Here is a 20,296-nt window from a genome sequence, read left to right as displayed (position 1 = left end):
TTGTTCACTGCTAAAGTCTCAGACATGAACTGTGTAGCCTGCATAGGACAGACAGCGCCTCGATACCAAGTGTATTGAAACTGAAATAAAGCAGCCTGGTTACAAAAGAAAACATGCTGCATTATATCTGCATGATGAGACCTGATATTTACTTCCATGCAGTCACTTTTAAAGTCTACTCCAATAAAACCCAGATATCAACTGTGCAGCCTGCACATGAGAGGCAGATCTAGATTCAGATTATCAAACTGAAATAAAACAGCCAGGTTACAGAAGAGAACATGCATTATTCCAGCATGTCCCTGATATCCAGGTTTATTGATTGATTAGACCAGATATATATTTCCAATTGGTCTTGATGCTTTTTCACCTTTAAGGTCTCAGATATCAACTGTGCAGCCTGCACATGAGAGGCAGATCTTCAACATTTAGTTTATTAAAACTGAAATAAAGCAGCCCGGTTACAAAAGAAAAACATGCGTTATTCCAGCATGTCCCTGATATCCAGGTTAAACTAATGATTAGACCTGATATTCACCTCCAATTGTTTTAAAGTCCAATCACATAAACTCAGACAGTGTATTCTGCATTTAAGAGGCAGCACTTGTTTGTCCAGTGTATAAGAGTGAAATAAAGCAGCCTGGTTACAAATGAAAACATGCATCACGTCAGCATGTCCCTGATATGTCACTTTTTAAGTTTATTCACACAAACTCAGACATTAACTGTGCAGCCTATGAGATCTTATTCATCCGGTTTATTAATACTAAAATGAAGCAGCCATGTTACAGAAGTAAACTTGCAGTATAACTCTGCACGTCCCTGGGCATGAGTGAGTATTTGTTCTCCTCGCTGTATTGATAATGAGGATTTATTGTGGCACGGGTTGACAATGAATGCAATGTGCATGCGTTAGTGGGAGGGATTATCCACCAAGTAGGGCAAGTGGCTGAGGCTAAGGACTGCAATTCCATCCAGCCTGGTTCCATTCAGTCATCCGCCGAGCGCACAGAGGGGACGAGGGGCTGTGCAGACTCCCAGGGAAACAAAGCCCGGAAAAAACAAAAGGTTCTAAAGTAGAAAAAATGGTGAAGTACATGCGGCAGCACAGCGAGCTGAAACCCGCAGAGGAGCTGCTGTCCGAGTCCGACGCGTCCGTGGACCCGCAGGATTTCGGGGAGATGATGTCCGACTGTTCCCTGAGCGACGTCCTCTACTCCAAATGTTCCGCAATGGACCAGATCGGCACTTTTATGAGGAACGTGCAGGTGCTGCTGGATGCGGCCGATTACATAGAAAACGTGGAGAAGAGCAACGGAAGTAAGTAAAGAGGAATAAACGTGTGTGTGTGTGTGTGTTTGTGTTTTAATGCGCCGGGCAGACAACAATAGAGGCGACAAAAGACGCGCAGCGGACGCACGAAGTGGCCCCGATCAGAAAGCCAGAGATAATTCACCCTGTCACTGCACATACCCAGCACCATCCTCCCGACACTCACTTTGTATTAACATTTAATAAGAAGTCAGGAAATAGCCTGTGTCTGTTTCATTGGAGGAGCCGCAGCACCAGACACACTAATAATCGCCTCCAGCTAAATGATCCCCTTCGTTGAAACTGCTCTGATCATGAACTCAATCATTCCTATTGTTTTAATGCATCATCACACACGTGCACGTTCAAGTTAATACACGCGAACATTTATAGTTTCAGACCCCGAACGTCCCATTTAATCTCCCTCACGTCCGATCCCGGAGAATATCGCGTTTTTCCCAAATAAAACACAACTCGCATCCACTTTATTATTCCCGTTGCATCCCAACGCTGCGATTCACGTTTTAATTGAATCTGCAAATGTTTTAATTCAGAGCCCAGCAGCTCTTTATCCGAGGCAGCACCTGCTTCCTTGTGTGTGTTGTTCACATGGTTTCCACATGGAACAAATTGGGAGGCTCTCATTGGTCGGGATACGGAGTCACCGCACTCAGCCAATCAGACGCGACTTCAAGTCTAACGTCGCATGTTACTGGGAGGAATGGTTCATGGGAAATGTAGGCAACAGTAACCACAGTGTAGATAAAAAAAAGGGAAGTGAGAGAATATTCTTACAAGGCCACTGCTGTACACAATGTAATTGTTCTTTTCGTTTAGTTCCATGTTTGTGCTGCTACACATCCCATATTACGGTGTAATGATTACATCCGGCCAAATTAGGTCAAATCCAACATGCAAATCCAAGTGTTCATGAGCCTATTTTTGTAACTGTACAATATTTACATGTATAATCCTCTGAATCTGTTTCATCACCAGAGTGTGAGCACGGCTACGCCTCCATATACCCTGCAACCCAGAGCGCGCATCAACAGAAACAACGCAAATTCAAAAACAGGAAATTGGACAATATTCTCAATAGGTAGGTTAAAAAGGTCTCAGAATGAAATACACTAGATGTTTGCGTTAATTTATGCTGTGTTTATGTGACAACAGGCCTTTTAAATCTGATCTAATCTATGATACATTTGTAAGCTGTTTTGCATGACTGACACTTGTATAACAGTTTTGTTTATATATTTATGATTTCTACAGGTCAGCGCACAACGAACTGGAAAAAAATAGGTGAGTAAAACAGGGTTGAGGAGGTGGTTTGTGTGCATGTTTGTGATCAAAACAGTAACACTGAGGAATATTAAGGGCGTGAAATAGGAAGATGAAGATAGTGAAATGTTGTGACCAGGGCATCAGGAGATTTCTACTTCTGTCTATGGATCGTTTTTTGTTACGTGACAGTTTCACAAAGCGCACGTGCAGAAGTCAAAGACAGGATCTCCACATGTTAAACTGCTGTAGCAAGTGAGCCTCACAGGGAGTTTGCCTGAATCTTCATGCTGATAAACCAAAAGCTTTCGCCATGTTTGCAGATTTTGTCCCTAAATGAAGTATGTTGACCGTACCATTTCAAAACCAAAGGTACTGCAGGACTATAAATCAGCTTATCTCAGTAAGAATTCAAAAAGGCATTTTTTTTATCAATAGCTTGGAAATTCTCCACCTGTATTGCACTGTGCATTTTGCAAGGTATATAAAAGGGAGGTGTAGCGCAGCCTCTGTAGCAGTGTGCTCCTGGAGGACCTGCAGACATTTCCCCAGTCAGCAAATGGGAACCGTCTGTTTCCAGACAACAGGGCTCCTTCCGGAGAGATTCTCAGCTGCAAATCCAACTGCAACTGCTTCTTTAGCTCCGGGATGCTGCAGCTTCTGCTCCGAGTGGTAAAATGTGTCAGGACACATTTATCCCACCCCCCAAAAAATGGATGTCCAGCCATGTGCGGGAGAATCTTAGATTAAGAGATGAAAGGGGGGGAATAAAGGGGGCATCTTCAAGAGAAAAGCTTATTTCACGTTCAAATTTTTTTTGGGTTACAAAATGGAGGCCAACACAGGCAGGAGAGATGACATCACAACTTGACCTACATTTTACTCCATTATTTGAAAGGGTAGTGCGTGTCCTCTGACCACAGGCCTCAGAGGATCAGAAACACAGTATCAGGCTGACCTAGGCAGATTTTGTATCTGGTCCCAGACAGATCCGTGTGTAACTGGGAACGAGTCAGATGGTGTCTAACCAGCAAATATGGATGAATAGATAAATCAAGTAATGACATTGCTCCTAACAGATGGAATAATGGCATCATAATTAGATTTGATGTGGACGTATCAAATAGCTGATTGCCTTAACCATGACAATAATGAGGAAATATTGACTCCATAATGTACATGTGAGCTGTTTCTAAGGAGAAATGTCTCTTCTTGATTGGGTCTCCTCCCCCAGACGAGCACATCTCCGCCTGTGTTTGGAGAGGTTGAAGTCCCTCATCCCTCTGGGACAAGACTGCAGTCGGCACACCACGCTGGGACTGCTCAACAAGGCCAAAGCACATATCAAGGTGTGGTTGTCGAACAAAACCCGGGTGGTGATGTTAACGCTCACAAAGCCAAAGATAATATGTCTACTGAACACACATAATTAAGATTTGTGCGGCGGTTCCTTTGAGCACAAAACAGAGGAACATTTCAGGATAATATCCAAAGTTCAGTGCATGGCTGAAAGCGGCTATAGTGACAGCATACAAAACATAAGCCTTACCAGTCAATAGCCTGTTTTGTATTAAGTCTACTAGCTCTAAATCTTGGTGACCCAAAGACTGTTTTCTCCTCAAGATACTTCACTGCCTCTCAGATCACTGAGCAGCTCCGCTCTGCATACAAAGCTCAATATTTGTCCTCCATTGGAAGCTTGAAATTCTGTTCATCTTCAAGTTCAACCCTTGTTGGACGAAAAGATGTTTCTTTAGTAAACATACGCACAGTGTTCATGCCAGATAGTGAGGACAGAGGTCTGGATCTTCTACTTCTACTAAGTTTTTCGCTCAGTTACACATCTAATGTGAAGACTAAGGACGCTGAGCACAGAACTGAGGCCACTTTGGTGCTAAATTGCCGCTAACTTGCTTCACATGTTAAAGGGGACATAGCATGCCCATTTTACCACAAGTTGATATGGTTCCTTGGGGTCTTAATGAAATGTCTGTAACATACTTTGGTCAAAATACCACAAGGATCATATAAAACAGCCCTCCACAGAGTGACCTGTTTTGAGTGCCTGTTCCTTTAAATGCTAATGAGCCAGCTCCCCCCTCCCCCCTCTCCCCCCATGATTTTAAACGATATAAATTACATATTTTATATGATATAAATGATCAAATATGCATCCCATACTTTGTATTCCCCTTGTTGTCCTGGAGTTTTAATTTTCCCAATCACATAATTAAATGTCCCCCTCTGCCCATCCACTACAAGCACACAAGCAGACAGACAGAGAGAGAAAGAGAGGGGGGGGGGCTATGAAGACCATCATTTACCCCCGAACCCCGACATTCAACGGGTACAACAACAAGCGGAGAAAGCAGAATCGCGGGCTGACCTTATATATACAGTCTATGGGGCTGACCAGCGGAGAAATGCTCGTCCCGTGTGAACAGCCAGGCGGCTGCGTGCTGGAGAACGGCGCTGCGCTGCCTCGCAGCGGCGCTTCCGCGTCCGGTGTACCCCGGCGTAACTACTGTAACCCGGCGTAACTACTGTAACCCGGCGTACAGCAGAGCTGAACACTGCGGAAGTCTTCCACACAGCTGGCAGTGTGGAAGACCGCTGCGAGGCAGCGCCGTTCTCAAGCGCGCAGCCGCCTGGCTGTTCACACGGGACGAGCATTTCTCCGCGCTGGTCAGCCCCATAGACTGTATATATAAGGTCAGCCCGCGATTCTGCTTTCTCCGCTTGTTGTTGTACCCGTTGAATGTCGGGGTTCGGGGGTTACAGTAGCGCTGAACACTGCGGAAGTCCTCCACACTGTTGGCTGTGTGGCGCTGACACAAATTCCAGCTCACGCACGGGAGAGCGAGCGGTCGCGCCCGAGCAGCTGCTGCAGCCTCCCAGTCCCAACGATCCAGACAAATGCCACATGTGAGTGACCAGCGGAGAAATGCTCGTCCCGTGTGAACAGCCCGGCTGCGTGCTTGGGAACGGCGCTGCCTCCGGTGTAAACCCGGAAGTAACGAGTGTGGGGGGGCGGGGGGCCAAGACCATGTAGGGAGACTTCCAGTTCCTTGTTACGACACAATACCCAGGAAGCGCAATCGTGTCGCTCAAGCATGACGTTTCTGACTTAGAGGAACTATAACAAAACGCGCGAGTGTTTTTTCCCCAGAGTTTTTGGGTTGGTAGACATGCCAGATACCCACATTAACCTGTAGAAGCACTAACAAAGTGGAATTTGCATGCTATGTCCCCTTTAAGTAGTTAAAGGAAGGTTTGATCATTTGTTTCTGAAACACTTTTTATCTTATTTGTTGAAATTCTCTTCACGTCCCGATCAATAAATTAAGTCGTCTGAAAGAAAGAAAAAAAGCCGGTGTCGGTGGCCCTCACAGGACTGTAATAAACACGACCATTTGGTCATATCGCTGCAGCCTGCTGTAGATTTCCAGGATTACCAACCCTTGCTTTAAATGAAACATTGACTATGTACAGAAACAAAGACGTCAGGGGTTTTTCCCAAAGTATACCAGCGCACAAAGTGCACTTTGGCATCAGCGTTGGGACATAATGCTGTTTGGTTGTTTCAGTTTTCCTTTCCCTTTGAACAAATCTCTCTTGACAAGTGTGATTTGGACAATTGGCTCTCACACAATAGGAAAATGTGAATATATTCTACGGCGGGTCTGTAGAGCATCAGATCAGATCTGGACCACCGAGTGTGTCAGAGTTTCATGAGACTGAAAACAGGCTCAAATGATTCTGTAGCTTCACAGAATCCAAGACTCCACACTCCCCTGATGGCTGCCATCCAGGCCAGACTTTAAAAAAAATCAAAATTCAACTTTCTTGGGCCCGATCTGTGCAGGCCCCTGTCACGGGAAGCAGCTGAGCGATGACTGAGGGCTGAGATATAAAAAAGCGTTCTTGACAGCAGTCTGTTTATCACAGTGGGGGAGATAATGGATAAATAGCTATGATGTCAATTGTGGACTTTGGACTTGGGCTGTTTGAGGTCCAAGGAAATGTGGTTTCTGAATGCTGGGTTGTATTTTCAGAACCAGAGGCTGCGTAGTTGTAGTAGAGTAAAAGAGAAAAGAGACGCAGAAGGTTCAAGACAGATTAACAAATAAATCTATTGTGCAGCGAGAAAAAAAGCACAGACGAGTGCGACACTCACTTGCACATTGTACCAGAGTCCATTAAAAAAACTGTCAATTTAATGCATTTTTATTATTGGAAATTTAGAAATCACATTAGCAACACTTGATAAATGAATCTTGCTCACAAACCAGGTAGGATGTATTCAGGTATGAGAGGATAAAACATAAATCAATTACAATAATGTTATTGTTATGTAAGTACATTTAATGTCATATTTATACAAGTGTTAAAACATTTTTAGTTAAATCATGCAAATATTTCCCTAATGGCTAAGTAATGTAGTGAATCCACATGGGAGACATTAGAGAAAATGAACCATGAGTTGTACCAGATACACAGTGTCACAGTTTAATGTGTCATTTCTACAGATGGTTATCAGTCTTCAGGGTTGCAGTATGACTTTATTACAAAGCTGTTGTGGCAGCATGGAACTTTTTATATATTTATGGTGTGATCAGGTGTCATGATTGGTGTGAAACGATTGGATCATTTCTCACTTTATGATTTAATGAGTTTCATTTTGCATCGAGTGCAGGACTTTGCTTAATTGTTAGCTTCACTAAATACAGGCTTTACTCAAAACCACTAAACAACACTACACATGAACTGAAATCAGTGTCCAAAGTGAGGAAGTTATACAAGATTTCCCCCCCAAAAAATAAGTATTTTTGCCAAAAGCACCACAGAATGACCTTTATGTTCACTGCTATATAAAACAATTACCCTGCCTCCTCCATGACGTCTTCTCTCACTTATTACCACCACACACTGAGACACCAGCTATCACTCTAGAATCCAACCAGTAACTCACTCTTCTTCTGTGTTGAATCATTGATGAGAATGATCAGGGTGTGGCAGAAAACTACAGATTAACATCACATTACTGTGCACAGGCTTAACTTCACCGTCATCCACATATACTCTCCAGAGGTTTAGTCAAAGTGGTGTAAATGATTAGCTACAGGTTTCTACAGTAGAACTAACTCTTACACGTCCCTGTTTTCAGAAACTTGAAGAGCTGGACCGGAGGAGTCAGCACCAGCTGGACAACTTAGAGCGAGAGCAGAGGCACCTGCAGAGGCAGCTCTCCCAGCTGCAGACTCACGGAGAGAGGGAGAGGGTCCGCACAGACAGCCTGGGCTCGAGGATGGACTCAGACCACTACGAGTCTGACAGAGGTCAGAGCCTTTAAACTTTGCAGCATCATTAGTGTTTGTACTTTATACAGAGCTCTGCCAAGCATCCTGCCTGGTTTTTTCCATCCAGATCCATTAATTATTCCCTGGGTAAACAGTGAAAATGTCAAAAAACGACTTATCTCCTAATGTTAATTTCTTTTCAATTACTGGATCCAACCCCTGATCTGGATCTGCACCCAAATTAAATAGACAAATAACGCATCCTTCCACCAAGTTCTGCAGAAAGCTTAATTTTTGGTGTAATCTTGCTTACAACAAACAAACCAACCAACAAAGTAGAGGACAGGGGTGAAAACATAACCTCCTTGGCGGGGGGAAATATCAAGACTTACATGATTGTGATAATTCATCTGTATTCATGTCGCTGTTTTGTTTTTTATTTGAACAGAGGAAATTGAAGTGGATGTGGAAAGCACTGAGTTCTCCCATGGAGAAATGGACAGTGTCAGCACCAGTGGTACCAGTGACCTGGAGGACCACAGCAGCCGACTGAGCTCGGCCAGTGACGAGGGCTACTCCACGTGCAGTTTAAAACTGGCCTTCTCTGCCTGAAGCACCAGCCTATACATTCACTTCAGCTGCAGTCTCTTATGGCTTTCACCTTTTTCCAAATACCAGCCTACAGCTCCATTCTCCTCCTTTGCAGTTTAGGTTTAACTCGTCTTCAGAAGAACCAGCCTCAATCCTCCCACCTCTACCTGACAAATGAAAACATCTGCTCCAACACAACAACCAGCCTTAAGTTCGACTCAGAGTAAAAGTTTGAAATCGTCTCCCTTTCTAAAAGCCGAGGGGCTCGTCTACAACAGCCTCAAATTTAACGTCTCTTGCAATATATGTCTCCTCATTTTCAAAGTTGACTTTAACCAATCACCTGAATGTCCCTTTACACAAACCTGCACTCAACACTGATCCTGTAGAGAGAAGGAGAAACTCTACCTTTAGTCAAGTTGACCCTCTGAAACCAGCAACAACGCACACACACAGAAAAAACACCCAGTACCAGCTAGAAACACATTATTGGGAACGTCTGCGCCATTTGCCTTGTAAAAAAAACATGGCCCTTCTCCTCTGGATAGAAAATCCAGATGACACTTGTCAGTGAACAGTCCAGTGACAAGGGCTTCGATGTCTGCATTCCAAAACATTTATTCCACTTCTATAACCTCTGCTTTAGGACCCACAACCACCACAGACCCATGTGGCGTCCCTCCTCGTGACTGAAACACACTCGTAGGTGGTGTCGTTCCACCCTTGTTATTCTAATTTATTTTCCATATGATTATAGTATTTATTTTTTGGTATATTTAATTGTACTATAGCTAGGTCTTAGTCATGCTTGAATAAAAAAAAAGTGCTTTCCCCCCCCCCCAATGTTAACCAAATGACTTGACATGTAATTAATCCCCAGTTTGTTGAAAGAATGAAACATTCCTTTTCCCCACTGTGCGCTGAATCAGTTTCTTTTCAGTTAGACAGTAATAAGCTAAACCCGCACTTGTCCAAGCACAAGGCTCGAGCAATAACACATCTAGTTTTGCCATATCTTCAATGTCCGCTGTCTTGATGGCGCACTATTCTGTCCGTCCAACACCAAATGAGTCTGCTAGTTCTCCACTTGCTCCGGTAGTGGTGTCGGTTATTCATAATCAGGAGTAATAATGATTGTAAGAAAAATGAAAAGACAAAAAAAGCTATGGTGCATGTGTGTTGAATGTAGCCTTTCTAATCATGTTGTAATGTGCTTTGGATTGACGAGTCTTTTAAACATGTCTGTAGCATGAACAACGTAACCACTACAGAATGATCAGTTTGGTTTAGACTTCAATGTTTGATATGTTATCTTTTTTTGTATCCGAGCGGAAAAAAGTACAAGTTGAAATCCTTTAAATTTGGAGTCTTCCCGCTAATAGTTGAATTGCACTGCTGACCCGTTCAAACCCACGAACAAATTAGAAAATATGACCCATCACCATCTGCATTTTCCTGATCCAAGTCCTACAAGTACATCACCACCAAATTGTGTCTTAACATGGGTACGACTCTTGCACAAAGTTCTTGATACAGGTTTCTGTCCCCCCCCCCCACCCCACCCCAACCTGAAACTATGAAATGCACTATGATAAAAGACTTTTGTGAAGGGAATAAGATGAAGCACACCCCAGAATGTCTCCCCTTGTGCTTAATCAGCCATCAGAGGTGACTTTTTTGCAAAACATGCACTGCTGGTCCCCTGCTAATACTTTGTTACAGTTCCTGATGACTGTCCCCAGAATCTTAATAAACCTCTACAACCCAGACATAAATCCCTGTGGTCTTTTTTTTCCGTTTGCCTCCGTTAATATTTAGATAATAAACCTGGATTGACACACTAATGTTGTTTACAAGCATCAATTGGGTATGAAGTTCACAAAGTCAACTAGAATGTGAGTAGAGCGTATACCTCCACTTATAGGCCCGATAACATTCCTCTTTAAACCATCAAGCTGCACACACAGATATAAATCCCCAAAATGTCAGATTATTTTCAAGATCCATTCATTAACCACTAAGAATTCAGTGAAAATGGCAAACGCAAAAAACGCCAAATTTCGCAATGTCAGAAATAAGAAAAATCCTGAAACTGCAAAAAGATTTAATGGGTATGTCTTTGTGTAACGCCTCAATAAGATGAAAATCGATTGGCTTGTTTTTGCGTAATCTTACTTGCAAACCAACCAAACAGACAAGAGTGAAAACATAAGCTCCTTGGATGAGGTGATTCAATATCCTGAACTAAGGAAGTAGAACATATAAAAAAAACATAATCATAACTTCGTCAAAATGTTTAGAAAGTTTGCTCATGATATGAATATAGAATAAACGATACAAGTCTTTACTGCCACCTACAGGACTTGACAGAACCACAATGTAAAAGTGATGTAAAGTAACAGTCCAAATGAGGTGGAGGCAATTATTTAAAAAACTGAAAACAAAACAATGTTTATTTCACTGTTATATATATATACAACACCATTATTAATGTTTAGACACACAAAGAACTGGTCAGTGTTGAAAATCCAACCTCAAATGTACACACCCAGTCCACAGGCTTATACACATCTTAGCAGGAGTTCAGTCTCGGTGGAACCTTGACACAAACAGCAAACTGTTTCTGGCTTTACTAAAACACCACAATCAGTTCTTACATAACACGTGACCTTGTTCTAGTGCGGGGAGGGAAATGTTTTTGTTGTTGTACCTACATAATATATAAGAAAACTACATCAATATTTTAACAATGGTGTGCAAGCAATTAAAAGTTTTCTTCACTTGAGAAACTTAAATCATGTATAAACACAATGGAAAGCACTGACACAGCTGGTATACAGTGAGTTGTTTTATGTACAGAATATATGAGGTCATTGGGGCATTAGATGTCTGACGTTGTATTTTGACGTGTCGTTGTACTGGGTCATTGGCTTGTCTGCAATACCACATGTTCCCACTCCGACCTTTCCATTCACGCTCTCTGGAGACGCAAATATGCTCCTCTTTACCTGCGAAAAACAGACACACCATCGTTAATGGCTTTAAATGTACAAGCATCATGTTTAACACAGAATGAGCAACAACAGACAAATGATATCTAAATTTCTTATCATTGAAAGATTCATGCAACTGTGTATATTACAAAAAAAAAAAACAGGTGCTCCTGGTTTTGATGATCGAGCGGGATCCTATGAATAGCTTTTATCTCCGCTGTACAGGCTCTGGGACTCCCAATGACTACAGGTTAAATAAAACTCTAATGATCTCTGCCTGGAAACTGGTTACCATACAGCTCAACTTCCAAATTAAATAGTCAGTGGCCTTTTAAATTGAATGCATTTACGTGCACATTAGTATCACTGGTTGTTATGAGGATTTTTCTGTTCCTGTTTTTGTGTTACAGCTCGTAAACATCATATCGTGATTTCAGCATCTTAGATAAGCCTGTATCCCAGTTTTGAGAAACCAGAGAACTCTGTAAGTAACCACCTCACCCTGGTTTCTGACCTGTGCTGACTACATGTGCCAGCGTGGCTTCAATGTGACACACAGCTGGTAAAACGATGCCCTATTCATACTCCATAGGCTTTGCATCTTCATCCACTGCGCCCTGGTTCTGTGCCGTGGCAGCGACAGCTCGACACCGGCCAAAGTGGACGATAAGTTTAATAGTTGTTGTTGCTCTCATCTCCCATGGCTGGCAATAATGTGGATCAGCCAAAATCCACAGTGCGATTTTGGTATTTAATAGAGTTCAGCCCAGTACAAGCCAAAGCAGCCTCATTTTCAATTGCCACCATACAGCAATCAAAATTGCAGACAGGCTGTGTTGTTGTAACCATGGTAACGTTAAACTCCAGGGACTCCTGCGCTAACAGCCCTCAGTTATTAGTAACAGGGATACTTTTATTCATCATGTAACAGTGGTTTGAATAATCAGATTTCTCAATTTTCCATGTAAACACCATATCAGGAATATGATCAAACCGGCTTACTAAGGCGTCTCTAAACAAAGTAGTTGTGACAAGGCCAATACACATAACCAGCACAGATTAGATTACCCAGCATGCATTTTGATGAACACCTGTGTCGCTACTAACATGTCTCTGCAACCCCTTCTGAACGCAACACCTAAATTTTAGGCCCCTGTCCCTCCTCAACAAGTTGGTGTTGAGGAGGGACATCTTGACTTGATGGGTATCTTGTTTTGCCAATTGTCTCTTTAAAATGTTCAATATTGGTTGTCTGGTTATTTTAAATGTGATCCAATTTTAGGGATTCACTACTAAACCACTGTTGCAGAGCATTATATTAAGCAGGAAACAAGAAATCTACAGGTTATATATAGAGCAAACGTACCTGTCCCTTCTTGTTCTTAGAGTAGGCTTTGTTGTTGAACATTTGCCACTTTGACTTCTGCTCCTCCCTCTCCTGCTCCAACTCCTTCATTCTCAGTACCTTCTTCTGGGCTTTCTTCTTCTTATATTCTCTCTGCTCTGCTATTTGTTCTTTCCTGAAAAAAACAGAGACAGGGAAAATACCTAAATCAGGTCCATGAAGTGCAAATACAATCACAACCAGGGAAACAAAACAAAGTCCCCAGAGGCCCTGCTGCAAGTACAATGTTTGTGGTTCAAGGGAGAGGTCATTTCCAATCAGCAAGGATAAAATAAAGCTACGGGTTGTATATCTATATCAGTCTTCATAACAGTTGCTGTGTTTTCTTGTTTAAATATTATGTATTGGATAGTATTTGGTCTAGAAAAGTTTAATTTTGATATATATATATATATATATATATATATATATATATATATATATATATATATATATATATATATATACACACATACTTGAAGGGGGAAAAATTATAACAAGTTCATTGTGCATCCATCTTGAAGTGACGGCTAGCTCCATTACATTCACCCATTTAATTAGGGTGGTACAGCAGAGCGTTTATTGATTAACTCCACTCACTGGTGATTACTTTTTAGAATTTCAGTCATACATTTTGACCTACATGACATGAAAAGGTGAACTAATTAAAAATCTGGAGTACAACAGAAATTAGGAGTGCTCAATTTCCCATGAGTGGGAAACCAACCACACTACACATTACTACCAATTATGTCTCTAATTAGGCAAACGGAGTTAAAGACCGCTCATATATTTTCATTAAAATGTTAATAAGAATGATTTATGCACAGAATTGTGTGTATGCACATTGGACAAGTTAAGTGTTTTTTGTTCCTACCTTGATTTGGGCTTCATGTTCCCGTCCTCATCAGAACGTTTCCCCTCCTCTGCCGGTTTGAGGTTCTGCAGAGGGATCACTTCGGCGTTCCCGTATCCAGAGAAGGTAACAGCTGCAGTGCCGTTCTCTCGGTCTATCTCCTCAATCTCAGCCTCATACACCCTGCCAAAGAATCACGTCTGTAAGCAGGTGAGTATGAGCCAACGACTCAAGCTCTACTTAATATACAAAGTGAAAAACTACTATGTAATAATTAATAATAAATCATTATGAGACACATGTGACAAGAATATGAATAGGTATTTCCCACAGAGTAAATTTGTTTTCCTATGTAAGGTAAATCATTCATGAAATTGAAGAACAGTTTGCATTTTTCTTTAACAGTTTCAGACACTGGGCACTGAGGGAAAATGCTATTTGTTCAAAGCTAAACAAACATTATTTCAATAAAATATTACCTTTGCATCCTGTAAGCAAAGTTAGCTAAAGCTACTGCAAACGTTTACATGGTGAAACTAATTCAACACCTTCTAGACAATCGCAGTCGTCATTTCCACAACAGAGCCCAAAAAGTGATCTACTTAAGGCCTCGGCTCTGCTATGTCAATTGATTTCATATAGGTTTTTATAGCAATCTTTCAAAAAGGAAAATTAGATATGGTATGCACATGGGTTATCTCACTAGAACTACATGTACACATTCATTTGGCAGCTTAATCAGTTAATGTGGATGGACATGAACCTAATAATAACCTAAATAAAACGTGTGCGCCAAATTCTGTGCGATAAAGGGCATGCAGTAGCATGTTAATATTGTCACAAGAAGAGGCTGGTGATACTCACTGTCCATCCTGACTCCACTGAGCCATACACCTGTTCCCCACTTTCCAGCTGTGCTTCACGGGGACAGTGTCGGAGCCGTTGGTGGTGGACGCACCATCACTGGGCTGTGCGGTCAGGAGGTCTTTAGTCAAATCGATGACTTCCTGTAAAAAAAGGAACAATCAAAACATTGTCAGATGTACATGGAGAGCGTAGACAACTCTTCCCCCCAATAAATTATCCCAATAAAGAAGGCATTGTGAGGATACTAATTTGACTATTCAAGACTGAAGAAAGGAATTCAGAATTATATCCAAGAATTTTTCACTCTTTGAATTTTACAACAAATATCATATGTAATATGTGCAAATCTATGAAAACAAAGAATTTGAGTACCATAGTCACTTGATTTGTTCTAAAGAGTAATTAATTGAATTACTTAATCAACTGATGTGTACCTTTAAACACATTATATTTCATTCCGTATTTTATTTTTTTTAATTACAAGGATTAAAAATATTAAATAATTCAAATCACTATAAAGTATTATGTGTATAAACTACAGAGTTGATCACAACAGAACAGTTCACCTGTGACAAATAAGAGTCACATGAAGGAATATGGAGACAACAGATATTTGGCATTTTGACATCAAAGGATTAAAATTAATTACTGATTAATACTTGAACGATTCTCTGCTTATATAGCACAATCTACTACTGATGTGTATGTGTGATTGACCCAAAGACACAAACCTGTAAGTCTTTCTGGAGCTTGAGCAGATCTTCATTGTCTTGATCGGTGGATAGAGCCACTTCCACTTGCTGCAGCTGAGCTTTGTAGCTGCTCAACTGTTTCACCAGGTCGTCCGACATCTGCGGGAGGACAAAACAACAGTTACCCGTCGGCTAGCGGTGTTAGCACATGACTGCTAAGCCAAACGTTTCGCCGTAAGTTTGTCACCGTTAGCATCAGCCTAACCACGAATAACTCGAGGAATCGGTATTAAACTGGTGATAAGTGAGACTTAGGATAATCAAAGTGACCAGGAGATGTGTTATGGGATGTTTTAACAACACCGCTAGCTTTAGCACGTTAGCATCATCCCTGGGCCCCGCATCCTCGACGCCAATGTGACGTGCGACGGCTGCTAGCTCCGCGTTAGCTGAGGTGCAAACAACGTGTCGCCGTGTGCTCTCACCTCTGCGTTAGTCCTTCTTCACTGTGAACACTGCGAACATTCAAATCTCCTCCTCGATTATTGTTCCGAAGGCTTCACAACAGTCCGCTCTCCGTCGGGCCGCGGTCCTCCAACACAAATACACAGACGGAAGCTTGCGACGGTTTCTCGCGATGACTCCACAACTCCCGCTCGGGTCTAGAGGGCGCGTCTCGTGATAGCGCCCCCAGCGGCACTGCCGTCCCAATACTGACAGATTATATTGATTATAATAGATTACATTATACATTATACTATCGTACATTTACTTATAGTTCAATTTAATGACATAAAATAGAAATAAAAGGCAGTAGTGTCTTACAAAACAGTCATAGCCTAAAACCAAAGATAAAGAAAGTTATCACCCTACACTATAAGGACCAACTTTTGTATACTTTCAAATAATATATTCATGTGTTTGTGTGTGTGTGTGTGTGAACTGCTATATAATATTCACAATTTATGCCATATACTCAATACAATGATGGACGATCTACCAATCAAATAAATCAATCAAATATTCACAAATCACAATTTGTCTCATAGGGTTTAACAACGTGTGACATCCTCTGTTCCGAACCCTCAACCAGATTAAGCGAAAAACTACCACAAAAAAAAAACGTATTATCAAGGGGAAAAAACGTAGAAACCCGAGAGAGTGGGATCCTTCTCCCAGGACGGACAGAAGTGCACTAGATGCTGCGTGTGACTGAGCAAAATAACAGTATTTAAAACATTGATAAGAAGAAACAGTTTGTAAGAATTGTGAGGGTTTGGGATAAATGGAGAAGCCAAAATATCCCAGATACGAAAGATACCATCTTGCGTAGATGAAAATGATTTGGAGACAGAGTCTAGCGATCAGGGATGGAGCTGCAGTATTAAGGGCTTGTTAATACACGTGCTCAACCAATCGGGAGTCAGCAGCCAATCATTCTTTTTCACCCCCTTAACCGATTAAAGTCAAACTTACAAGAAAACCTCAGTCTGATATGAACTATACCTAAAATGACAGAAACTATCTTTGAGAAACATTTATTGAACGTGTATTTTGACTCTTCACCTTGGTCCGTGTTGCATCTGCTAACACAGACACCTATACTGCAGCCAGCCACTAGGGGCGATCAGGGCAATTTGGCTTCACCTTCGTGGAGGCGTCTATCTTTAAATACAGTGTAAACTTTCCATCTTCTCTCAGTGGCCAATTCAAACACACCTGAACAGGCAGCTCACTCTTTAAACAACATCCATGTTTAAGTCAATATGTGTTTTAATCCGTCTTAACAAAATATTGTGCAGTTTCCCTGCAAGAGAGCATGTAGGTGTGCCTCTCTCTTAAAAAAGCAAATGTTGTATTAACATAGTGCCAAAACAAAACATACAAGACTTCGCACTTCAGTATGACCATCAGACAATAGACTAAGGACAAATCCTTAAATAAACCTTTATAGAAAGACCAACCTTTTGACAACACGAATGTTTGTACTGTTTGAAGAACAAAATGTATGTTTGTAATGTTGGAAAGAGAACACCACGTAAGTAACAGGAACAACAACACTATAATGCAATGGGAACAGTAATTCGATTGTTCAAGAAAAAAAGAAAATCAAAATGGGTTGTGTGGAAGGAAAATAAAAAACTTTATAAATGTCATCCAACTGCATTTAATCCTATAGTTGCCTGGTTTAGTCAAAGAAAACTCAAGTAATTCTGACTTTATTCACTCAAATGTTTGTCTAGCTGGATTTTTTTATTCTCACAAACACACTCCTCCTCCTGTTCTCTCACACCATCAGTCACTGACCTCTATATTAAGTAGCTCCGATCTTCCCCCGCAGATTCAGATATTGTTTCAAGTCATTTTTCTCTCAGGACATACGTGAACATTTGGTCCAGGAAATAAAAGCTACAAACCATATAGAGTCTGTTAATCAATTGTAATTGAATAGACTGTTGAAAAAGATATTACTTCTATAAATCAGAAAATATTGTTAATGTCATAATCAGCCAATGTTTTTTTTCTTCCAGGTCTGCCAGTCGACACCAAATTGCTTGTAAATCTCCAGCAGCATGTTTTTGAACCCCGCCCCATTCCCGTCCTCACTGAAGTGGAGCCAGCCCCACAGATCGCAGCGTCAGATCAGGACCATATAAAATACGCACTCTTCACTTCAGCTGCAGCAGATCTGCATGATCCAGCACAGCGAGTCTGTTTCATGAACTGTCTGAGGGACTTTACTGCCAAATTTGATTCTATAAGGTTAGTGGAAGAGGATTTTTTTAAGTATATCAATTTTAAATTTATTTGATGTGGGAAACGGAGAATAAATCAAAGTTCTCTTTATACGTTTTTTCTTTTTTGTCTTTAAATATCAAGAGACATGTCTTGTAATGTTTTTGCTGCTGGTGTTTGTTTTCCCACCGATGAAGAGGAAATAAGCAAAGATGCCTTTCAACCACGTTTCCCAGTGAGCGAAATGAAAAGACTGTGATGCTGCGTTCTTGAATGCTGTTCAGACAACATCGCCACAGCTCATCCTGATGGGTTGTCTTAACCCCACCAGTGGAAATGAGACTTTGCCTGGCAGGCACCCGTACACTCTGCAGACCTCTGTGCCTCTGACGGTCCTGGTGGGGATCCTCATCCTGCTGACTGTTTTTGGAAACGTCATGGTAGTAATTGCTGTGACAACAAGCCGAGCCCTGAGAGCACCTCAGAACTTGTTTTTAGTCTCTCTGGCATCTGCAGACATCCTGGTTGCCACCTCGGTGATACCGTTCTCTTTGGCGAATGAACTCATGGGTTACTGGTACTTTGGCAAGGTGTGGTGTGAAATCCATCTGGCTCTGGACGTGCTCTTCTGCACCTCATCCATCGTTCACCTGTGCACCATCAGCCTGGACCGATACTGGTCTGTAACTCAGGCGATTGAGTACAACCTGAAGAGGACGCCGCGCAGGATTAAAGGCACAATCTTCATAGTTTGGGTGCTGGCGGCCATAATATCATTCCCTCCACTTATCACAATGAAAAAGGACGAAGGCGAAGAGGACAGACCTGAATGTAAAATTAATGAGGAGAAGTGGTACATTATATTCTCCAGCACTGCATCCTTCTTCGCGCCCTGCGTCATCATGATCATGGTGTATGTCAGGATCTACCAGGTTGCCAAGAAAAGAACAAGATCACTGCCAGGTGAGAGGCAACGCCAGAATGGAAACTTAAGAGACACTAAGTGCGGTTTGGACCCCATGGAGAGAAAGGACATGGAAGGGAACGAGGTGGAGGTGGGGGACGGCGGAGAGGTCAACGGGTTGGACATAGAGGAGGAACCCTCCTCTTCTGATGGAAATGAGACTGTCCTGTGTTCCCTGAAGAAGAAGAGGGGTCTCAGAGCAACCAAAGTGGCTCAGGCGACGCAAGAAGAGGCGCCTCCGAAGCCGGAGGTGCCGCCCTGTGTGAGAGCGAGCAGGTGGAAAGGACGACAGTACAGAGAGTGGCGCTTCACGTTTGTTCTGGCCGTGGTCATGGGAGTGTTCGTTCTCTGCTGGTTCCCCTTTTTCTTCACATACACGCTCACTGCCTTGTGCGACACCTGCTGCGTCCCAGAGACACTGTTCAAGATGTTTTTCTGGTTGGCTTATTGCAATAGTTCCCTAAATCCTGTTATATACACTATATTCAATAATGACTTCAGGAGGTCTTTTAAAAAGATCCTTTGCAAACGGGACAGAAGAGGCTTATAAATAAGATTTGTATGTATGCACTTGAATATAATGCATTTTTGATGCTCTACATTAATTCTCCCATCAATGTAAATATTACATTAAACAGATATTAGAACATATTTATTTAATATTTTAAACGTGTTTTAAGATTTCGTGTAATTTCATGTCTGCAAATGTTTGTTTTGTAAGATCATGCACAAATATCTACAGTTTGTGTTACAGCTAGTATTCCACCGTGACCACCTGTGACTGCAGACTTTGACATTGTACAACTGTGACAAACATGCAAGATATATTTTCTACATGTGTCTGTGTGATTTGTGATTATATTTAAACTGCTCAGCCATGCTTTTGGTATTGATTTACATACTCGGCAAATGCTTTTTAAATAGACAGTAAATAGTGTCATTTGAAAAAAAATGCTGATTTATATATATATATATATATATATATATAAAATTGTCAATACTTCCTAAACAAATATGGGAAAAAAATGTATTACGACTAAAAACTCTATATGCTAATAGCAGTATTTTTAATTTCAAGAGGAGAGAAAATAGCCCAAATCTTTGCACATCATTTAAAAAGTCTCTCTGTGTAATTATCACCAGTGTTTAAAAAGGGCTGATTTTGAAAAAGAGAGAATTGAAACAGAAAATACATGCAAATTAGAAAAAAACATCTTTATACAAGAGTTCAAACAATAGCAAAAAAAACATGAAAGCAAATTGTGCCTCAAATTTACGTTTCCCCCCCACAGCATCAACTATCTCCGTTTCTCATAACAAG

The 20,296-nt window shown here is 41.5% G+C and overlaps 3 protein-coding genes across 3 annotated transcripts; 2 read left to right on the top strand and 1 right to left on the bottom strand.

Moving 5' to 3' along the window:
• Positions 1 to 947: 947 nt before the first annotated feature.
• Positions 948 to 10,138, top strand: LOC117775439 (max-interacting protein 1-like). Its single transcript, XM_034608567.1, has 6 exons — positions 948 to 1,320; positions 2,308 to 2,410; positions 2,584 to 2,613; positions 3,827 to 3,941; positions 7,760 to 7,931; positions 8,341 to 10,138. Exons 1-6 carry the CDS (start codon positions 1,086 to 1,088, stop codon positions 8,502 to 8,504), a joined length of 819 nt encoding a protein of 272 aa, XP_034464458.1. The 5' UTR covers positions 948 to 1,085; the 3' UTR covers positions 8,505 to 10,138.
• A 764-nt stretch (positions 10,139 to 10,902) lies between these two features.
• Positions 10,903 to 15,918, bottom strand: smndc1 (survival motor neuron domain containing 1). Its single transcript, XM_034608568.1, has 6 exons — positions 15,761 to 15,918; positions 15,315 to 15,434; positions 14,581 to 14,723; positions 13,738 to 13,899; positions 12,843 to 12,996; positions 10,903 to 11,491 (listed from the first exon to the last, which is right to left on the bottom strand). Exons 2-6 carry the CDS (start codon positions 15,432 to 15,434, stop codon positions 11,354 to 11,356), a joined length of 717 nt encoding a protein of 238 aa, XP_034464459.1. The 5' UTR covers positions 15,761 to 15,918; the 3' UTR covers positions 10,903 to 11,353.
• A 2,370-nt stretch (positions 15,919 to 18,288) lies between these two features.
• On the top strand, positions 18,289 to 19,807 carry LOC117775437 (alpha-2A adrenergic receptor-like). Its single transcript, XM_034608566.1, has one exon. It carries the CDS (start codon positions 18,320 to 18,322, stop codon positions 19,523 to 19,525), a length of 1,206 nt encoding a protein of 401 aa, XP_034464457.1. The 5' UTR covers positions 18,289 to 18,319; the 3' UTR covers positions 19,526 to 19,807.
• The last annotated feature ends 489 nt before the right edge of the window (positions 19,808 to 20,296 follow it).

The sequence above is a fragment of the Hippoglossus hippoglossus genome, chromosome 15, assembly GCF_009819705.1.
Source record: "Hippoglossus hippoglossus isolate fHipHip1 chromosome 15, fHipHip1.pri, whole genome shotgun sequence".
NCBI classification, from domain to species: domain Eukaryota; kingdom Metazoa; phylum Chordata; class Actinopteri; order Pleuronectiformes; family Pleuronectidae; genus Hippoglossus; species Hippoglossus hippoglossus.
This window is presented reverse-complemented; position numbering and strand designations above follow the sequence as displayed.

Coding starts and splice junctions, on each gene's coding strand:
- LOC117775437 (XM_034608566.1), top strand. CDS start 18,320: ATGGGTTGTCTTAACCCCACCAGTGGAAATGAGACTTTGCCTGGCAGG.
- smndc1 (XM_034608568.1), bottom strand. CDS start 15,434: ATGTCGGACGACCTGGTGAAACAGTTGAGCAGCTACAAAGCTCAGCTG. Junction 12,997..13,737: donor AACATGAAGCCCAAATCAAG/GTAGGAACAAAA, acceptor TGTTTTTTTCAG/GAAAGAACAAATAGCAGAGC. Junction 11,492..12,842: donor CTAAGAACAAGAAGGGACAG/GTACGTTTGCTC, acceptor TGTTTTTCGCAG/GTAAAGAGGAGCATATTTGC.
- LOC117775439 (XM_034608567.1), top strand. CDS start 1,086: ATGGTGAAGTACATGCGGCAGCACAGCGAGCTGAAACCCGCAGAGGAG. Junction 3,942..7,759: donor AGGCCAAAGCACATATCAAG/GTGTGGTTGTCG, acceptor CCCTGTTTTCAG/AAACTTGAAGAGCTGGACCG. Junction 7,932..8,340: donor CCACTACGAGTCTGACAGAG/GTCAGAGCCTTT, acceptor TTATTTGAACAG/AGGAAATTGAAGTGGATGTG.